Here is an 18953-nt window from a genome sequence, read left to right as displayed (position 1 = left end):
TAAGCTGTGCTGGTCACGTCACCTCACTAAAATATTTCTGATATCGAGCAGTATGCAAGTCGAATTTACATTATTGAATTACGAATAGGATTTAGTCTAACCAGTTGTTATTGCCAAGTCTTCCTTCGATGTCCTCCCGATCATAATGAACACCAGGAATTTCATCGCCATTTTCTTCTGCTTGTCCTACTTCAGGCTCAAACTGGTAAGGCCATATTCCATTTCCAGCTGCCTGAAATTCACCTCCCGCAACTACATTATCCAACAATTCTCCATGTAATTCAGACCAAAATCCTTCATTTCTCTCACACTCACTGTCGTTACCAGACAAGTGAAAGTCCATGCCATCCATTATTCAAAACCAAATGTTCGATTTTTTTTTTAAAGCAGAAATGAACGAAGTGATTGAGTCGACCAATCGAATGTGGAAAAACACAAGGAGCCAATAGAATTACGTAGACCACCAACCCGAGTAATTTACGTGCAGCCTTTGTCGTGCTGCAGTTGACGTCATGAGGGTTACGCCCCTTTCAGTAGATTTCGGCAGAATTTTTAGGGGCGTTCCTGAAGAGGTTTGTTTTTTTAATTTTACATATTACAGAAAGAGTATTGTGAAAAAAAACATTGTCAGATCAGAAATCACGATGAAAAACTCCTATAGGACATATGTGTGTGTGTATATATATATATATATATATATATATATATATATATATATGTGTGTGTATATATGTATATATATATATATATATGTGTGTGTATATATGTATATATATATATATATATGTGTGTGTATATATGTATATATGTATATATATATATATATATATATATATATATATATATATATATATATATATATATATATATATATATATTCTTCTTCTTTCGGCTGCTCCCGTTTGGGGTCGCCACAGCGGATCATCCGTATGATCTGCATAGTGATTTGGCACATGTTTTACGCCGGATGCCCTTCCTGACGCAACCCTGGTCGCCTCTTACGACACAGGGATATGGTACACCTATTTTAACCGGGGTATACACCGGCCCAGTACACTGGTACTCATTTTGCCGACCTCGGAAGGATGACAGGCTGATTCAACCCCCTGGTGTATTAATTCAGTGGCCCAACGGGGCTTGAACTCAGGACCTTTTGGATCCCAAGCCGCTGCTCTAACCACTGCGCCAACACCAGGCTAATATATATATATATATATATATATATATATGCAATTTCAGTACTTTTGGGTGTCATGGGACCTTTACTTCTTTAACAGCATCAGCAAATTGGGCTATTTCATTTCAATTGTAAAAAGTTGATCAATTTTCCACTTTTTTTTTTTTTTTTCTAAATTTGGGAGAATATTTCCCAATGAGGTGAAACATGTTTTGGTATTTCTTTGCCACAACAGTCTCTTGAAAGTTGGGGTTTGTTCTTACTGTTCACTTTCGCTGGGGTCAAGCTCAGCTGTCAGAAAGACTTCAACGCCAAGGCTACTGTGTATAATATATTTGGGTCCAATATTGGTTCATTCTATTTCTGACTCTTGAGTGACTCTAGGGTTAAAAATTATTATATCAAGTCACAGACGAATCAAACTTTACATTATTTTATGCATCGAACAAGAAAATGAAAATCTACAAACCAATCTGTCTGGTGGAGTCTGTCAGTGTGAACTGCCGGGCAGTCAGTCCTGCCACTTGTACACGAAATAGGTTGTTTTCTGGCATTTGCAAGTGGCTCAAATTTATATGGCTCAGGGCCAGAAACTTCAAAGTATAAATTCCCATCATCCTCCGACTCGTCCTCGGCAATATCGGAATGAAAACACTCAATTTTTTTTGTTTCAAAAATCGTGCTATTTTGTGAGTTTTTGTCGACGTTCTTACCGGGTGTTTGAGGCCTACCGGTTCCCCTCGGTGTTCGATCGTTTTTTTTGTTTGTTTTTTCTCCCCATTACCTTCAATTTCTATCCTCCCCACTTTCCTAACGTCCCCCATTCTCCCAACTAATCTCTCCATTTCTTATCTTAAAAAAAAAAAAAAACGCTAACCTTCTCCCGATTCTGCTTCTTCCTCTTATTCTTCCTCCTCCGCTTCTTCTTCCTCTTTCTACAACACTTCCATGACCTAATCTGTTGAAAACTCTCAAACATTAATAATAATAACAAAAACGATTTGTAATGCTTCATCTTCCTTTCACACATGTGGTACTCTTTACTGTATCATAATGCACTACTATTTTAACAGACTGCTCTCATTTCGACCTCTCCTTCATTCCTTGCCTAAAAAATCCAACTGTTACAGCGTTTCTTCTCTCCATTCTCTGAATTCGCCTTTATTGCATCCATCAAGAATTGTGTTAAATCGCATCTCTGACCTAAAACTTAAAAAAAACCCCAGGTTGTTATGAATGTTCGCTTTCCATCAACCATTCTTTTTTTTTTCCAACTTCAGTGCCAACTCACCCCACTCACCCCTCACTCTTAAAGCAACCATCCCACTCTTCTCCCTCCAAGCCTCCCTCTCACCTCTCTCAAAAATTCCCCCCTCACCTTTCTCCCACCTATCATCCCCTCACTCATCCTTCTCAAAGTTGCTCCCCCCCTCTCATCCACAAAGCTTCCCCCATCAACTGCCCTCTCACCTCCATCTCTTCATTCCACCACCTCAAATCCTCAACTGCCTTCTTCCCCCTCTCCCCCACCACCACAGAGGCCTTTCTCCTCCTCATTCGGCCCCCACCCCTAGCTATTTTGCAATCCACCACAATCTTTCAACAACCCTCCTTGTCCTACCCTCCCCTCCCCCCCCCCCCACCCCCTGCACCCAAAGCCTCCTCCCCTAACTCTTCATTAAAAGTGTGGACCTCAAATATCTGGGGCTTTCGCTCAAACCTTTCAGATCTTTCCATACATAACAGGTTGCCACTGACAAACCAGACATAATGTGCCTAACAGAAACTTTCCTCTCCCAAGACGTGTCTGACTCCCAAGTATCTCTCCCCGGTTACTCCCTCCTCCGGTATGACAGACCTGAGCCTCGTCCTGGTGGAGGTGTTGCTCTCTTCATCAAAGACTCTATTCCTCACTCTCCATGCACTGCTCTCACTCCCCCACACCCCCAGGAATACCTCTGGCTACGGCTTCCCCTCCACTCCCACCTCATGTTTATATGTGTACTGTACCGTCCACCTAACAGTGATGACTCCATCTACACCTCACTATCCGAAAACATGGACCATCTTCTATCTTCTCATCCAAACTCTCTCTTCCTCTTATGTGGTGACTTCAACTGTCATCATGCCAGTTGGCTAGGTGTGGGTACCTCTCTCACCTGTCATGGCACCTCAGCAAAAGCTTTCTGCCACTCATTAGGACTGACTCGGTCAACTTCCCGACCCGGATCTCAACCAATGGTACTCCATCTCTTCTGGATCTGATTTTGACATTTTCCTGACAATATCTGCTGCTCTTCCCCCACTCCAATCGGTTTTTCTGACCACGTCCTTGTCAAAGTGGACATCTCTCTGGCTGTTATCAGAGAACCACCTCACTGCCGTCGAGTCTGGCATTTCACTCAAGCCGACTGGCAGGGTATCCAAGCAGCCATAGAACTTACAGACTGGTCTCCTATCACTACTTTCTCAAACATCAACTCATCCTGGGAATTCTTTCAAAGAAACTTGCTCTCCCTCATGCACAGATTTATCCCCTCTCATCTTCAGTTGTCCTACCCTTCCTCCCGCACTTGGTTCACTGAAGCTTGTGGTGAGGCAGTTGTCCTGAAACAACTTGCCTTTGCCTCATGGAAAGCAAACCCAACTGAGGGCAATCTCAGTTCCTTCCACAAAGCTCGGAACAAGTGTGTATCTACCCTCAGGAGAGCCAGAAAACAACATCTTTCTCATCTCAAGTCAACTCTCAAACCTCTCCCTCCTCAAAATCCTGGTGGGGTTTAATCAAATCTGTTTTTGGTGTATATTTCCACTCCATCCCCTCCTTACCTCAAATGGCCGCACTGCTGATACCGCACGTGAAAAAGCTGAATGCCTAAACTCTGTGTTTGCAGCTAAATCTTGTGTCCTTACCCAGTCGCACCCAACTGTCCCTGGACTCTGTGTCCTTTTCTCCTGACAAGGTGGAGAGCTTGCTTTCAAACCTTGACTCAGATTCTGCAACCGGTCCAGACGGCATCAGCACACATGTCCTCAACGCCTGCTCTTCTGCTCTTGCTCACCCTCTCTCTGTTCTATTCACCCTCTCATTTGCTCAAGGTCATCTGCCATCTGCTTGGAAATCTGAAAACATCACTGCCCTGCATAAAAAAGGTGCAAAAGCAGATCCCTGCAACTACAAACCAATCAGCCTTCTCCCAATCATCAGCAAGGTTATGGAATCCATCGTCGCTTCAGACACGAAATCCTTCCTCTTCTCCAATGGCTTGATTTCCGATCATCAATTTGGTTTCAGACCAGGTCACTCTACCCTGGATATGCTGCTTCTGCTCTCCCATCAATGGATGGAGGTGCTCAATGCCAGACAGGAAATCCGAGCCGTATCCCTGGACATATCACGTGCTTTGGACAGTCTGGCACCCTGCCCTGCTCACCAAACTCTCTTCCTATGGTATGCAAGGCCATCTCCACTCATGGCTGGCAGACTTCCTCTCCTGTCACAGTCAACGTGTGGCCCTAAATGGAGTTCTTTCATCCCCTCTTCCTGTCTAGGCTGGAGTTCCTCAAGGTAGCTTTCTGGGCCCTGTTCTTTTTCTGGTTTTCATCAATGATCTCTCCGACTCTCTGGAAAATCCTCTATATCTCTTTGCTGATGACTCCACCCTCTGCCGTACCATCTGTCACCCCTCAGACTGGCAAGCAGCAGCTTCTTCGCTCACTGCAGATCTGGATAAAATCACAAACTGGTCCAACACGTGGAACATGTCTTTCAATCCAGACAAATCTCACACTCTCACTATGTCTCTTCGAAAGGACTGTTTAGAACCCCCCCCCCATCCACTTTCTCAACAATCCTCTGGAAGAAGTCTTTTCTTTCAAGCTTCTGGGTCTCACGATCTGCCATGACCTTTCCTGGGAAAGTCACATTTCCAACCTCGCCTCCAAAGCCAGTCGCCGACTGGGAATCCTCCGTCGTGCAAAGTCCTTCCTCGGCCCTCCTGAGCTCCTGACCACTTTACGAAGCTTTTGTCCGTAGCCTTATGGAGTACTGCTCTCCCCTCTGGGCTGGTGCTCCTGCCTCCCACCTTTCTCGGCTTCACGCTGTCGAAAACAGGGCATTTAGGATCATCGGCATCTCCCACAATTTAAGCTGAGTCTTTGGGCCTCTCACTCAATCACCGCAGGTTGGTCGGTGGTCTTTCTGTCTTCTACCGTCTCCTCTCCAACCTTGCCCCCTTGCTCTCTCTGCGATTTGTCCCCACCACATTTCCACAGGGCGCTCAAGGTACGCCATCAACCCCCTTCTGGTAAAACTACCAAAATCACGAATCACTGCTCACCTTCACTCTTTCATTCCTCTTTTTTCCCGCCTTTGGAATAAACTCCCTCACTCTATTCTTTCCCATTCTTCCCTCCAGGCTTTCAAAACAGCTGTTCACCACCACCTCTTATCCAAATCCCCCATCCAAATCCTCTATCTTTTCTACCCCCGATAATCCACCCAAGCCCACTTCCTTCAATTCTCCTGCTTTCCTTCCTGAAAGTCCCTGTAATGTCCATCTTCTCTTCCCCATGTTCCCCATCCCATCCATCTCCCTTCCACAGATCTCCTAATGTGTCTGTTCCCCACTGTTTTGTCCCTCCCACTCCCGTGCCTCTCGTCTCATGCCCCCTTGCTGTGCGTTGTGTGTTAGCTTTCACACGAGCCTCGACAAGGTATACAAAAAAAAAAAATTTCATCACCGCTGAAATCACTCTCCGATTCGTATCTCGCCAATGTTCACAAAGTTTTCGGAGAACGTGACGTCATCGCATCTTCGGTAACTTCCGGACTGTTTTTCGATCACTGACAAAAGTTTTGACTCAAAAGTTAATTTTAGCATATTTTGAGTTTCAAATGTATGAAAATAATTGCCCAACGATTACGACCTTCGAATCACGCGAAGTCATCAACGACCCAAAACCTGCTCTTCAAGTGATTCTTCACCAATGACCGGGCTAAACTAATATATAGCATGAAATCTCAAAAAAGTTGTGGACGGATTCGGATAAAACTTGGTGGACAGGTTGGGTTTGTGACAAGGAAAAAGTGATTTGATTTTAGTGAAGATCCGATATGTTCTAGTGGATCAGGCATTACGTGGCGGAGGTATGCGCTCCCCTGAGTGCCCTTGTGTATTTGTCCGGCGACTCATCCTGAAGGTCTGGGCCGATTACATCCAGACTTGCTACATAGGATCAGCACGACCCCAATTTGTGTTAACAGGGGTTTTGATCCTTCCCTGTGGTCTTGGGGTGGGGGGAGGGGAAGGGGATGCAAATTATCGATGTTTCTGTGTATTGTGTAGCACCGCCTCCAGGTAGCGGAGGGTATTACAAGTCTCCATGTACAGTGCAGTATTCCTGCCCCCACGTTTTCCAGTACAGAGATGTTTTGCTTTTTTTTTTTTTTGTACACCTTGTCGAGGCTCGTATGAGAGCTAACACACAATGCACAGCAAGGGGGGCATGAGACAAGAGGGGCGGGAGTGGGAAGGACAAAACAGTGGGGAACAGAGACATTAGATCTGTGGAAGAGGGGGGGGATGGAGCGGGGAACATGGGGAATAGAAGATGGACATTACAGGGATTTTCAGGAAGGAAAGCAAGGAATTTGAAGGAGGTGGGCTTGGGTGGATTATCGGGAGTAGAAAAGATGGGGGATGATAAGAGGTGGGAGTGAACAGCTGTTTTGAAGGCCGGAGGGAAAAATGGGATTGAATAGAGTGAGGGAGTTTATTCCAAAGGTGGGAAAAAAGAGGAATGAAAGAGTGAAGGTGAGCAGTGAGTCGTGATTTTGGTAGTTTTACCAGAAGGGGGTTGTTGGCGGACCTTGAGCGCCCTGCAGAAATGTGGTGGGGACAAATCGCAGAGAGAGCAGGGGGAGGGGGGGCGAGGCTGGAGGGGAGACGGTAGAAGACAGAAAGACCACCGAGCTGCCTGCGGTGAGAGAGTGAGAGGCCCAAAGACTCAGCTTCATCGCGGGAGATGCTAATGATCCGAAATGCTTTGGTTTTCACAGCGAGAAGCCGAGAAAGCATTAAAAGCAGTATAGTTCATGGGGCCAGGCCAGAAATTCCACTTGTTGGTACTATCTAAGGAAACCAATCCTAGTTATGATTTTTGAATTGGTGTATATATATCACATTTTGATGTGATGCAGACTGGCAGCTTATTGGCAGTTATCATCTCTGGAATGTACCCACCCTCCGCATAATGAAAGCGAAAAGGCAAACTCAGAAACATTCACGAATGATGCAATTGCTGTTTCCACATGGGACTAGAATGAACTGCAAACCACAAATACATGTCTGAAATGCTTTATTTATACCATCCGAATAATCCTTTCTGTCATTCCTGAAGGCAGAATTTGTTTTATGGCAGAAAGGGGCGAACAATAGGGCCGATCAAAATGTTGCTGATTACCGATTTTCAGTTCATTTTAATTTATAATATTGTCATACAAGTTCCCTGGGTAGTGCTACTGAACCGCAGTAGCCTACAACATGCACATGTTGTATGAGGAAAACATTTATGAACATTTTACAAGTTTTTACCACAGTTAGGAATTGCCCTTCCCCTTCCCTAGTTCCAACAAGCGTCCAAAATGTGAAATTTACGGATAACCCAAATTTCACCACGCTACTGTGACATGTTTATGTACTATGTTTTACTCATGCATATTTGTAGCCATGAATGTCCTTGTGATTGTGCCAAAACATTCACACCATGGATCAGTAGTCTCGTCTTCATCACTGTTATCAGCATCAGAGTCCTCGAGGTCTACAACCTCTTCCTCGACATCAGCGGGCTGGTTGCTGCAGGTTTGCAACTTGCACATGTCGGTGCACTTCAGGCTATTGGCAAGGCACGTGCAGTCTGGGAGTTTGCATGACCGTCCACACTTGCAGGAAAGCAGTTGCAACACTGCATCCGGTGCTGGAGAACCCTGCATCCACTCTATGGCCAGTTTCCCGTCATCATCAGTGGTCCATCCACAACCCTTGGGACTTGGAGCATAGGGTTGGTATTGCAGACAGCGCCTCCAAATAGCAGCCTGGTAGTTTGCACGGAGGACGTGCATGAAGAGGCAGTCTTCACATGGTGGAAGATGACTGGACTCTATCTCTCCCCGTCTGGCACAGAAGAGTTGATGTCGGAGTTCATCGACTTTCGTGGTGTTGGTAGACGGCACGTACATGTGGCAGGTGACCTCTTGCAGCTTCTGAAAGAGCTCGGTGGATACTTCCCATGAATGACCGAGCTGACTGAAGGCCACTTGGTAGGTCTTATCCGACTTCATTTGCTTCAAGGCGCCCATCTTTCCCAGCCTGCAAAGGCACTGACTATCGCAACCGGAGAACACATGCAGTCCAACCAGGGCATTACAGACACTGTCTCCCATCGATCTAGCAAGCTTGTCAATGTCTAGGAACCGTGTGCGGGTTTGCGTACCACACTTCTGATACACGGGGCATGGGATGTCCTTATTGAAGGCAAGATACAGCACGAGGATATCTGCATCTTCAGCAGTGATCACCACAGCCTTGTACCCAGCCTCTGCTGCATGCAGAGCATGCAGAAGCATCCGGGTGTCTGCTTCCTCCTGCGTGGACTTCAGCTCTCCCACTTCCTCCCAGTGGTCTTTTTTTTTTTTTTTTTGATTCTCCCCCAAAACATCAATATCTCAATGGTGAAATGGTAAAAATGCAAAATACATACACTAAGCTGCTCTTCTGGAACGGTTATCACATTGACATAATCATATAGTCCCTACCAATAACTTAGTAGCCCTAAAGTTTGATTTCCTTAGATGGACCTGATATATGCCTGGGCCCATGGACTAGTAGCTATGTTTTTGGTTACTGTTTTCACCCTTGTCTGTTTGTTACTTACGAAATCTAAAGATTTCGTAAGTATGTTGATGACTTCCGTTATCTGTTTGTGTGTGTGTTTGTAGGCACGATAACTCGAGAAAGGAAGAAGCTACCAATGTTAAATTACACCACGTGATTCAGGAGGGTGATGGCTAGTGCTGATTAGATTTTGGTCAAAGGTCAAGGTCACAGTGAGGTCAAACATTCGATTTTTGATTGTTTGGTACAGAATCATCGTAGAAACTTCTGGTTTGCGTCACTACCTTCTCTAGAGACAGCTTTTATTAGACAAGGTCAGAGGTCAAGTTGACGATTTCGTAAGTACCAGTCTATGACTTTGTTTGTTTGTGAACAGTATTACAGAAAAACTCCTGGACGGTTTTTGATGAAACTTGGTGGGGGGATTAGGTATGGTCCAAGGATCATGCCATTAGATTTTGGACTTTGTCCAAAGACCAATATGGCCGCTATGGCGGCCATTTAAAAAAATATTTGAATTTTTGTTTTTGCATTTCTACATGTTTTGAGTGATTTCCAACTATAAAAAAAATTTGTTAGAGAAAAAAAAAACAAAATTTTGCAACTTTCTTTCAAAAAAATTTTGATTTTATTTTTTGGCATTTCTACATGTGCGTCAATCTAGTTAGTTTATTCAATCGTGGTTCAGTAGAGTGATCCGTTTTGACCTAAAATGAATAGGATATCAGGTTCACTTAAGTGACCCAGCAGTATTGGTGGCGGAGGTTTTGCACTCTACTGAGTGCTCCCCCTCTCGTTGCTTCATGCACTTAACACAAGTTATTATCCTGCCCCCCCGGAGGGAGGAAGCGGGATATTGTAATCGTCCGGTTTGTTATCTTGCCAAAACAAAGTTTTTGCAAGATATCTTAGTCAGTTTGTATGTTTTTTTTTTGTTTTTTTTGTTTGTCTGTAATCACGTATCGATCACTCTGCAGAGCACAGTTATCATTGGAAATTTTTGTAACTTCGCATATCAGAATCCTATAAAGGTCCCTTTCAGCGCATAAAATTTTCAAGGTCAAAGGTCAAGGTCACTTTGTCGCAAATCAGGGGAGTCGACGAAACCATTATTTTTTGAGTAATTCTGATCGGATAGTCTTCAAACTTCATGGGAATATAGTTCATGGTCTGGCGCTCAGCTGATTAATTTTTGGTGGCGATCGGCCTTGACCTTCATGGTTAGCGCTGGAGGTCGAAAGTTTTTGACCCCAAGGTCAAATTTCGAAATCTTAGATACCATATCGAGTAATACCTCATATGAAAGCGCTTAATAAGTGCTTTCCAGATCTGTCAAAAGTTTGACGCTATGACGTCATTTGATGACGTCATGACGAAAAAACGGATTTTTCATGAAAATTTTATTTCCTCAGTTCTCATCAAAATCTCTTGATATTTCATGTACAACGGTCCTGGAGAGATACCATTAACCGTACGAAAATGTCAAGGTCAAAGGTCAAGGTCACAAAAAGGTCAAGCATCAAGGTCGACTAAACCCTTATTTTTTGAGTAACTTTAATCGAATAAATAAGTCACTCATATTCACATTTTGGCAAGATACTAGTCACCCTGAGGGTGACATTGGTTTTTTTTTTAATTTGTCTGTCTGTCTGTTAGTAACTTTACGGCAAAACGGCTTTAGCAAACACTATCAAATTTAATCCACAGGTGGGCAATGAACCTTGGACGACCCCATTAACGTTTGGGTCCAATTGGATCAAAGGTGAAGGTCAAGGTCACGAAATGATCAAAATCGTTTTCCGCTCATAACTTCGTCAAAAATGATCTGATTTACTTCAAACGAAGATTATAGTGAACCTTATTCTATTTGTCACTTATAATGCTACCCATTCCTATAGTGAAAAATGCATATTTGTGAAGACCAGAGGTCCCACTCACTCGTCCAAGACCAGAGGTCCCACTCACTTGTCCAAGACCAGAGGTCGTATTCATCCGTCCAAGACCAGAGGTCCCACTCATCCGTCCAAGACCAGAGGTTCCACTCACCCGTCCAAGATCAGAGGTCGTACTCACCCGTCCAAGACCAGAGGTTCCACTCACCCGTCCAAGACCAGTGGTCGTACTCACCCGTCCAAGACCAGAGGTCGTACTCGCCCGTCCAAGACCAGAGGTCGTACTCGCCCGTCCAAGACCAGAGGTCGTACTCGCCCGTCCAAGACCAGAGGTCGTACTCGCCCGTCCAAGACCAGAGGTCGTACTCGCCCGTCCAAGACCAGAGGTCGTACTCGCCCGTCCAAGACCAGAGGTCGTACTCGCCCGTCCAAGACCAGAGGTCGTACTCGCCCGTCCAAGACCAGAGGTCGTACTCGCCCGTCCAAGACCAGAGGTCGTACTCGCCCGTCCAAGACCAGAGGTCGTACTCGCCCGTCCAAGACCAGAGGTCGTACTCGCCCGTCCAAGACCAGAGGTCGTACTCGCCCGTCCAAGACCAGAGGTCGTACTCGCCCGTCCAAGACCAGAGGTCGTACTCGCCCGTCCAAGACCAGAGGTCGTACTCGCCCGTCCAAGACCAGAGGTCGTACTCGCCCGTCCAAGACCAGAGGTCGTACTCGCCCGTCCAAGACCAGAGGTCGTACTCGCCCGTCCAAGACCAGAGGTCCCACTCGCCCGTCCAAGACCAGAGGTCCCACTCGCCCGTCCAAGACCAGAGGTCCCACTCGCCCGTCCAAGACCAGAGGTCCCACTCGCCCGTCCAAGACCAGAGGTCCCACTCGCCCGTCCAAGACCAGAGGTCCCACTCGCCCGTCCAAGACCAGAGGTCCCACTCGCCCGTCCAAGACCAGAGGTCCCACTCGCCCGTCCAAGACCAGAGGTCCCACTCGCCCGTCCAAGACCAGAGGTCCCACTCGCCCGTCCAAGACCAGAGGTCCCACTCGCCCGTCCAAGACCAGAGGTCCCACTCACCCGTCCAAGACCAGAGGTCCTACTCACCCGTCCAAGACCAGAGTTCCACCTGGAAGATGATCAAGTTTCGGGGTGGCCGGCTCGGCATACTCTCTCACACTTTCCCTCGTAAGCATGCGTCGTCGCATCAATGAGTGCGCCCTCCTTCGGAGGAACACGAGGCTCAGCGGCCCCACGTGTTCGCTCGCGCCGGTGGACGTTCTGTAAAGTACCGGTCAAGACCTCGCAGCACCTTTCGAAAAGCATAGGCCATAGTGTGCCAGTGCCTCACCCATCGTATTCTACATGTCGCCGTCGTCGTCGCCACCACCACCTCGACGACGGCGACGCGGAACGCTCCGGAACGAACGTGTCGACTTCTGGGCGGTGAATGTCCCGCGTCCTGTTCGCCGACGTAGTCCGAATTTCGCCGCGAAACGAATTTTTTTATCCGGACAATTTGTCCGTTGCGCGTGTTCCGTTCGAGCGGCGACGCGTTGTGTGGAGGTTTTGGCGAAACGTGAGGTAATCGCGCGGTTTGCGTGACGTCAGGCGATGACACGTCCCAGCCCGGAATGGCGGCGCGGGAAGTGCGGCCGACAGGCGGAGGAGGCGAGCGGCGGGCGATTTTAAACAACGTACATCTGATCGGGTCCCGCCGCACCTCTCGCCGGCGACTGGAGGGCCGTGGCGCGGCGCTCGAGGGAGGGATCGATCGGAGGCTCGACAGAGGCGTCCTGTGGTACGAGCGGGACATGGTTAGTGGGGAGACGGGCCCGTGGGGAGGAGGGGGAGGGATGGACGGACGGACGTGTTGAAGAGGACGTTCGACGAGCCCGAGGAGTCATTGATGGAGGACGACACGGACATGCGACACCGACGAAGAAGGCTCGCGGGGGGAGGATCGACGACGGCACTTCCCGGGGAAATGACGAGAGGCGGACGAGCGATTCGACCCTGACTGTGAACTCGAAACGGGGGGTGACTGCGGTGGAAAGAGACGTGCAGGCGGCAGGCGGTCATTTTGGGGTTCGAGACGGCGGCACCGTCGGATCCGCGGACTATATTTAGGATGAGCTGAGTGCGTGAGTCGTGGGACACCTGCCCCTGTGGAGAGTGTGTGTGCGTTTGAGTGAGACGATTGACTTCTGATGTGTGACGGCAGCTGGGGATTGCTGGCCGTGCCCAGGGAGTCCCGGTCAAGAGATTTGACTCCAATGGGAACCATTGGTTCCACACATGAAATAACGTGTAGTTTTGAGTAGTTGTCTGTCGTTGTTGTCATTGCCATTTGCCATGTATTGTTCCGTCATGCAGGTAGAACCTGCTTGGTGGATGTTTGCTCCGAGCAGAGAATCGTAATACTGACTTTGGAGCTGTGACGTGTGTAAAGTGGGATGATGATGATGATGATGATGATGATTATGCAGCCAGATTTGAAAGCTCTCATTCACTGTTGAACCTCTTTGCATGTTCAGAAAGCAGACCAAATGGAGCAAGAGAAGGAGGGAGAAGAGGGTCTGCATGATGTGCCTTGTGTCAATGGGCCTGAGCTTGTGGGAGGTCTGAAGAGCGAGGCAGCACAAACTTTCCCACAGGGTCTTGCCTCCGCAGATCTGACGGCCCAAGGAGGGTTGCTGCCGGTGGCAACATGCCAGCAGCCACAACAACAACGCACTCTGAGGCCCTCTTTCTCTTCCGGAGAGAATGCTTTGGTGACATTGCCGGCAAAAAGTCTCGAGACACTCGGTGCAAGTGGTGGGGATTTGAGGAAGGAGGGGCAGCAACAGCCTCTGTTCTTCACCGTGCCAGGGCCACGGAAGCCAACCGAGGCGGTCCCTGAAAGTTCTGCCTCCTCCGAGTCTCAAGGCCAACCGTTGTTGGTTGCTGTGCAGACCGTCGGTGGGCAAGGTGCTGAACGACGGCTGCTGATGACGGTGCCGAGTAAGGTTGCCCCTGCCGGTGGAGACGTCAAGACCGGCGTCGTGTCGAAAGTGTCCGCCGTCACGGCGGGACCTGTAGGCCGGCAGCAGGGTGTCCGGCTTGTGCCGGTAGTCGGAGGAACCAATGATGCATCTCGAGCCACAGGCGCAGCTTCCTCGTCGACGCCAATTACTGCAGTACCAGTGAGTGATGGAGATGAGGTTTTGTCGTGAGAAATGCTCGTGTCCTGGTTGATTGATAGAGTTATGCACACTCCACCCGTCAAGCCTGGGTTTGAATGTCGACCCAGCTATAAACTATCATCTTGATGTTTTGCGTTCAGTTTGACGTACATGGAACGTGTCCGTCGGAAGAAAGGAGCGCAGGACGACTCGTCTGCCTGCAATGGGGGGGGGAGGGGGGGTGTTGCAGAATGTTTTAAACATCTCAGGGTGCCTTTCGCCTCGAGAGTCGGCGAGTTATCGCTCGTACTCTGAACAATTTGTAAATTCTTGCAAATCTAATGTCATGCCTCGCCAGCTGGTTCGTCAAAGACTTGGCCCAGAACCGCTTCCCTGGCTGACCGCACAAGAAGGTGCGAATACCTGGGGCCCTTTGAGAAGAAGAAGAAAAGGTTATCCGACTTTCTTGGCATCCTGGTTCTAACGAGCTGTTTTTGTGGTTTTGATAATGACAGTGGCACAGATTGCTAAATACGTTTTGCCACTTTAATTAGTCGCCATCTGTACACTAGAAGATTAAAGTTGTTGATTTTTGTTTGTAACGCTGATCAAGTTGTTTACACATTTTTGGATAGTTTTATCTCGTTGCTGTTCAACCAAGTAACACGGTTTAAATGCATGTGCCGTGCGTTTTTATATGATTTCCTTAACTTTTGTTTTGGGTTTGGTTTTTTTTTTTCAAGGTGACCAGGATGGTAACTATGCCTGGAATGGGTCCTGTGCTAGCCAAGTTTATCTTCAAACCTGTCTCTGGGAACAGACCATCTGGCCGACCGCAAGACACACCAGGTATTACTTTTTGCCATTAAACCCACCTTCATCCCTTCTGGAATGTATCGAGTGATGTGGAATATCGTAAGATGATCATTCTTTAAGGCCCAGTCACACCTTGACGTTTTAGCCAGCAAAGGCAACGTATCAAAATGTATGTAAAACGCTGGCTTACGCTGAACTTTTGACTTTTTTTTTTAAAGATTCGGACGTATTCATAACTAGTTGGTCGTATGCATAACGTATTAGTAATGGACACAGAACGTTTCGTTGTCTTGTAGATAACTTATACCAACGAATGCTTAGCCTGTTGTCGGCGTTCACAACCTATGCCCAACGATAGTCGAACTTATGCATAGCGCGCTGCACGTATCGCCGACGATCACGTGGCGTAGCCTATTAAAAGGCTGCCGCACAACGATTCAAATCATAACCGCCGGAGAAATGGAAGTGTCAACATCACAGTCACACCTTGGCGATCTTGACAGCGTATGCCGACCTCTGAAAAATGCGACTAAAACGCTGGCGCACGTTGATTACGGTATGGGTAAGTTTGGTATACGTGAATAGAACGCTAAAGTATGCTATAATACGTCGTAGTAAGTGGAGTACGTCTTGAAATTTTAAACGTGTTAAAAATTTTACGACGTACTTGCCGTATGCCTCACACGTTCCGCATGCGATGGGAATAAGTTGTACGCACGTTATGCGATCGTTGGCACGCGTCGACAAAAGTTACTTGTAAGTTACTCATAAGTTGAAACACGTCGAGGTAATGTTTAGCGTCAGTGTTCCAGACTCCTTGGGTTTTTTTTTCTTCTTTTCTTCGGCATGACGGTGATGTTGACACTTCGATTTCTAGTGCGGTTATAATATAATATAATTAATAGGCTGCCGCTCAACGATTTAAATCATAACCGCACTAGAAATCGAAGTGTCAACATCACCGTCATACCGAAGAAAAAAAAAAAACCAGGGAGTCTGGAACACTGACGCTAACCATTACCTTGACGTGTTTCGACTTATGAGTAACTTACAAGTAATGTGTGTGGACGTGTGTCAACAATCGCGTAACGTGCCTACAACACGTTACTCGTAGGTTAAAAATAAGTTTCCGGTACGCTAAACATAACCTCGACGTGTTTCGACTTATGATTAACTTACAAGTAACGTGTGTCAACGATCGCATAACGTGCCTACAACTTATGGCCAGCGTAGCGGAACTTTTGAGTCGTACGCTGGCATGAGTCGTAAAATTTCAAGCATGATAAAATTTGAGGACAACCGCAAAGTGCAACGATGAAAGCCAACGTACTACGACGTATGGCAGTGTTTTTCAGCGTGCTCTCAATGTTTCCAAAACTTACCCATAACGTATTCAACGTGTGCCAGCGTTTTAGACAATTTTTTCAAAAATCAGCATAAGCTGGCTAAAACGTCAAGGTGTGACCGGGCCTTTAGATACGCTGCATTGTCATCACAGTGCAAACAATAGAAGGACATGAATCGTTTACTGCATGATCTGCATTATACAGGACACCACCCGATAGTGCGGACCTGTGTTCCACCGGACCCCGTGTTCAGCCGATGTGCGGATGCGGATGGAATGGGAATAATATGGGTTCCGCTCCACAACACCTCCCTCCCCTCTTTCCCCAACACCATGTATGCACTACATGCTCTTTGGATGACAATAACACTTTAATTGATGCTTTTGTCTGATAATGCATACAACCTAACATAAATAAACTTAAATATGCGACTCGCAAGCCCGTACGTCCCTGGCCCACGTTGTCAATTGCCCTCATTTGTTGTGCTTGCTGTTCAATTTTCGTCTCTCTTCTATCCTGGAGAGCCTTCCTTTCTTTCCATCCTGAACGGTTTTTCTTCGACGTGTTGGCATAATGAAGCCTGATGTTGGCTTAACGGTTAGGGTGGTGGGCTTGGGATCCTAGGGTCCTGAGTTCAAATCACGCTCGACTGTTGAATTAATATCAGGTGGGGTTGACTCGGCTGTCATCCTTCCGAGGTCGGCAAAATGAGTACCGGCTTGCTGGGATGTCCCGGTGTGTGCCCCGGTTTAGAATAGGTACACCGTATCCCTGCGTGTTGTAAGAGGCGACTAAAGGGTTGGCGTCAGGAAGGGCATCCGGCCATAAAAACATTGTCTCAAAAAGGGAACCATGATGGAAGATTGTCATGGAGCCCACAAGGCTAACCCCCGCTCTCGCAGGGAAAAATGGCATTAAAGTGTGTGTGTGTGTGTGTGTGTGTGTGTGTGTGTGTGTGTGTGTGTGTGTGTGTGTGTGTGTGTGTGTGTGTGTGTGTGTGTGTGTGTGTGTGTGTGTGTGTGTGTGTTTGGCATATTGTACACATGAGAAAAAAATAATAATGCCTTAAATGTAAAGTTAATGATCGGCACTGCATGGCAATTCTGCTGAGACGGAAGAAATATGGGTACGGTTAAGGGTATATTGATGACTCTTGGCAGGAGCCAATCACAGGACACCCAGCCTTGCACAGCCAATCGGCAGCGGCTCGCGACTCGTCGTCAAGCCACGTAAAACATGGTTTACGCTTGCTTTGTCTGTGCATTTACCGATGTGGATGTTGAAAATGTGTTTGTCTAAATGCATTTTTTGATGCTGCACTGCCTGGGTTCTTGGTGATTACCATGGTACCATTTTCAATTTTGTTCATCGATTTGGTTTCAGAGGAGTTGTAAAACTGTCACACAGAAATTGGAACATTATCTATAATAATAAAAGGCGTGTGTGTGTGTGTGTGTGTGTGTGTCTGTGTGTGTGACTAACTCTCAGTCAGTCTCCTCCATAACTCCAAAACTATGAAATGAAACCTACTGGCCTGAAACGTTGCGTGCATGCATACTAAGTGAACAATGAAAACTGAGTGTTTGTGTAAATTTAAACGCCCTGTTTGAAGATAATAAACGACCTTATTGAATTAAAAGAAAAACAGACTTTATCCTTGGTCAGCTCGCGTTCACCCAGCATGGGGTCTTAATGTGCCGTTCTGTTTCGGCCGAATGGAAAATGCCTTGCCTTCACCACGATGACCTTGCACGGACTAATTAAAGTACATCATCGAAATCTGTCTCCAGATTTGAGGATCATGTCAAAGCTGGTGGACGAAATGAGTGTCAAAATCTGGAGTGAAATCTGAAAATTTCAAGAAATTAACGATTCCTGCAACTCAGTATATATGTGTGTATATATATATATATGTATGTATATATATATATATATATATATATATATATATATATATATATATATATATATATATATATATATATATATATATATATATATATATATATATATATATACATCTTCTTCTTCTTTCGGCTGCTCCCGTTAGGGGTCACCACAGCAGATCATCTGTATGATCCGCATAGTGATTTGGCACATGTTTTACGCCGGATGCCCTTCCTGACGCAACCCTGGTCGCCTCTTACGACACAGGGATATGGTACACCTATTTTAACCGGGGTATACACCGGCCCAGTATACTGGTACTCATTTCGCCGACCTCGGAAGGATGACAGGCTGAGTCAACCCCCTGGTGTATTAATTCAGTGGCCCAACGGGGCTTGAACTCAGGACCTGTTGGATCCCAAGCCGCTGCCCTAACCACTGCGCCAACACCAGGCATATATATATATATATATATATATATATATATATATATATATATATATATACATATACATATATATATACATATACATATACATATACATATACATATACATATACATATACATATACATATACATATACATATACATATACATATACATATATATATATATATATATATATATATATATATATATATATATATATATATATATATATATATATATATATATATATATATATTTATATATCTCACCAGCAATAAGCAAGGCTGTGCTCCCTCTTTTTCCATAGTTACACAAGAACATGTGAAATTGCCAAAGCATTAAACAACTTTTTA

The 18953-nt window shown here is 46.2% G+C and overlaps 2 protein-coding genes across 9 annotated transcripts in view; one reads left to right on the top strand and one right to left on the bottom strand.

Annotated features, from left to right (window-relative positions):
- Positions 1–18953, top strand: part of LIN54 (lin-54 DREAM MuvB core complex component) — a 100040-nt gene that overhangs the window by 2478 nt on the left and 78609 nt on the right. For 3 of the 8 annotated variants that reach the window (XM_085882936.1, XM_085882937.1, XM_085882943.1), the window contains exons 1-3: positions 12591–12773; positions 13494–14141; positions 14864–14969. In XM_085882936.1, coding sequence (XP_085739062.1) covers positions 12591–12773; positions 13494–14141; positions 14864–14969 — 937 coding nt within the window. Of the gene's footprint in view, positions 1–12586; positions 12774–12861; positions 13101–13493; positions 14142–14863; positions 14970–18953 lie in introns of those variants that run through there. The other 5 variants (XM_085882938.1, XM_085882942.1, XM_085882939.1 and 2 more) reach the window with 5 other exon arrangements.
- Positions 7521–12174, bottom strand: LOC147026980 (uncharacterized). The gene is made up of 2 exons (XM_085882944.1): positions 12064–12174; positions 7521–8547 (listed from the first exon to the last, which is right to left on the bottom strand). The coding sequence occupies exons 1-2, from the start codon at positions 12162–12164 to the stop codon at positions 7887–7889; spliced, it is 762 nt and encodes a 253-aa protein (XP_085739070.1). The 5' UTR covers positions 12165–12174; the 3' UTR covers positions 7521–7886.

This window comes from Eptatretus burgeri, chromosome 5 (genome assembly GCF_056783735.1).
Source record: "Eptatretus burgeri isolate ZD-2024b chromosome 5, Ebu_testis_v1, whole genome shotgun sequence".
NCBI lineage: Eukaryota > Metazoa > Chordata > Myxini > Myxiniformes > Myxinidae > Eptatretus > Eptatretus burgeri.
Note: the sequence above shows the minus strand (reverse complement) of the source record. Positions and strands in the feature narration are given on the sequence as shown.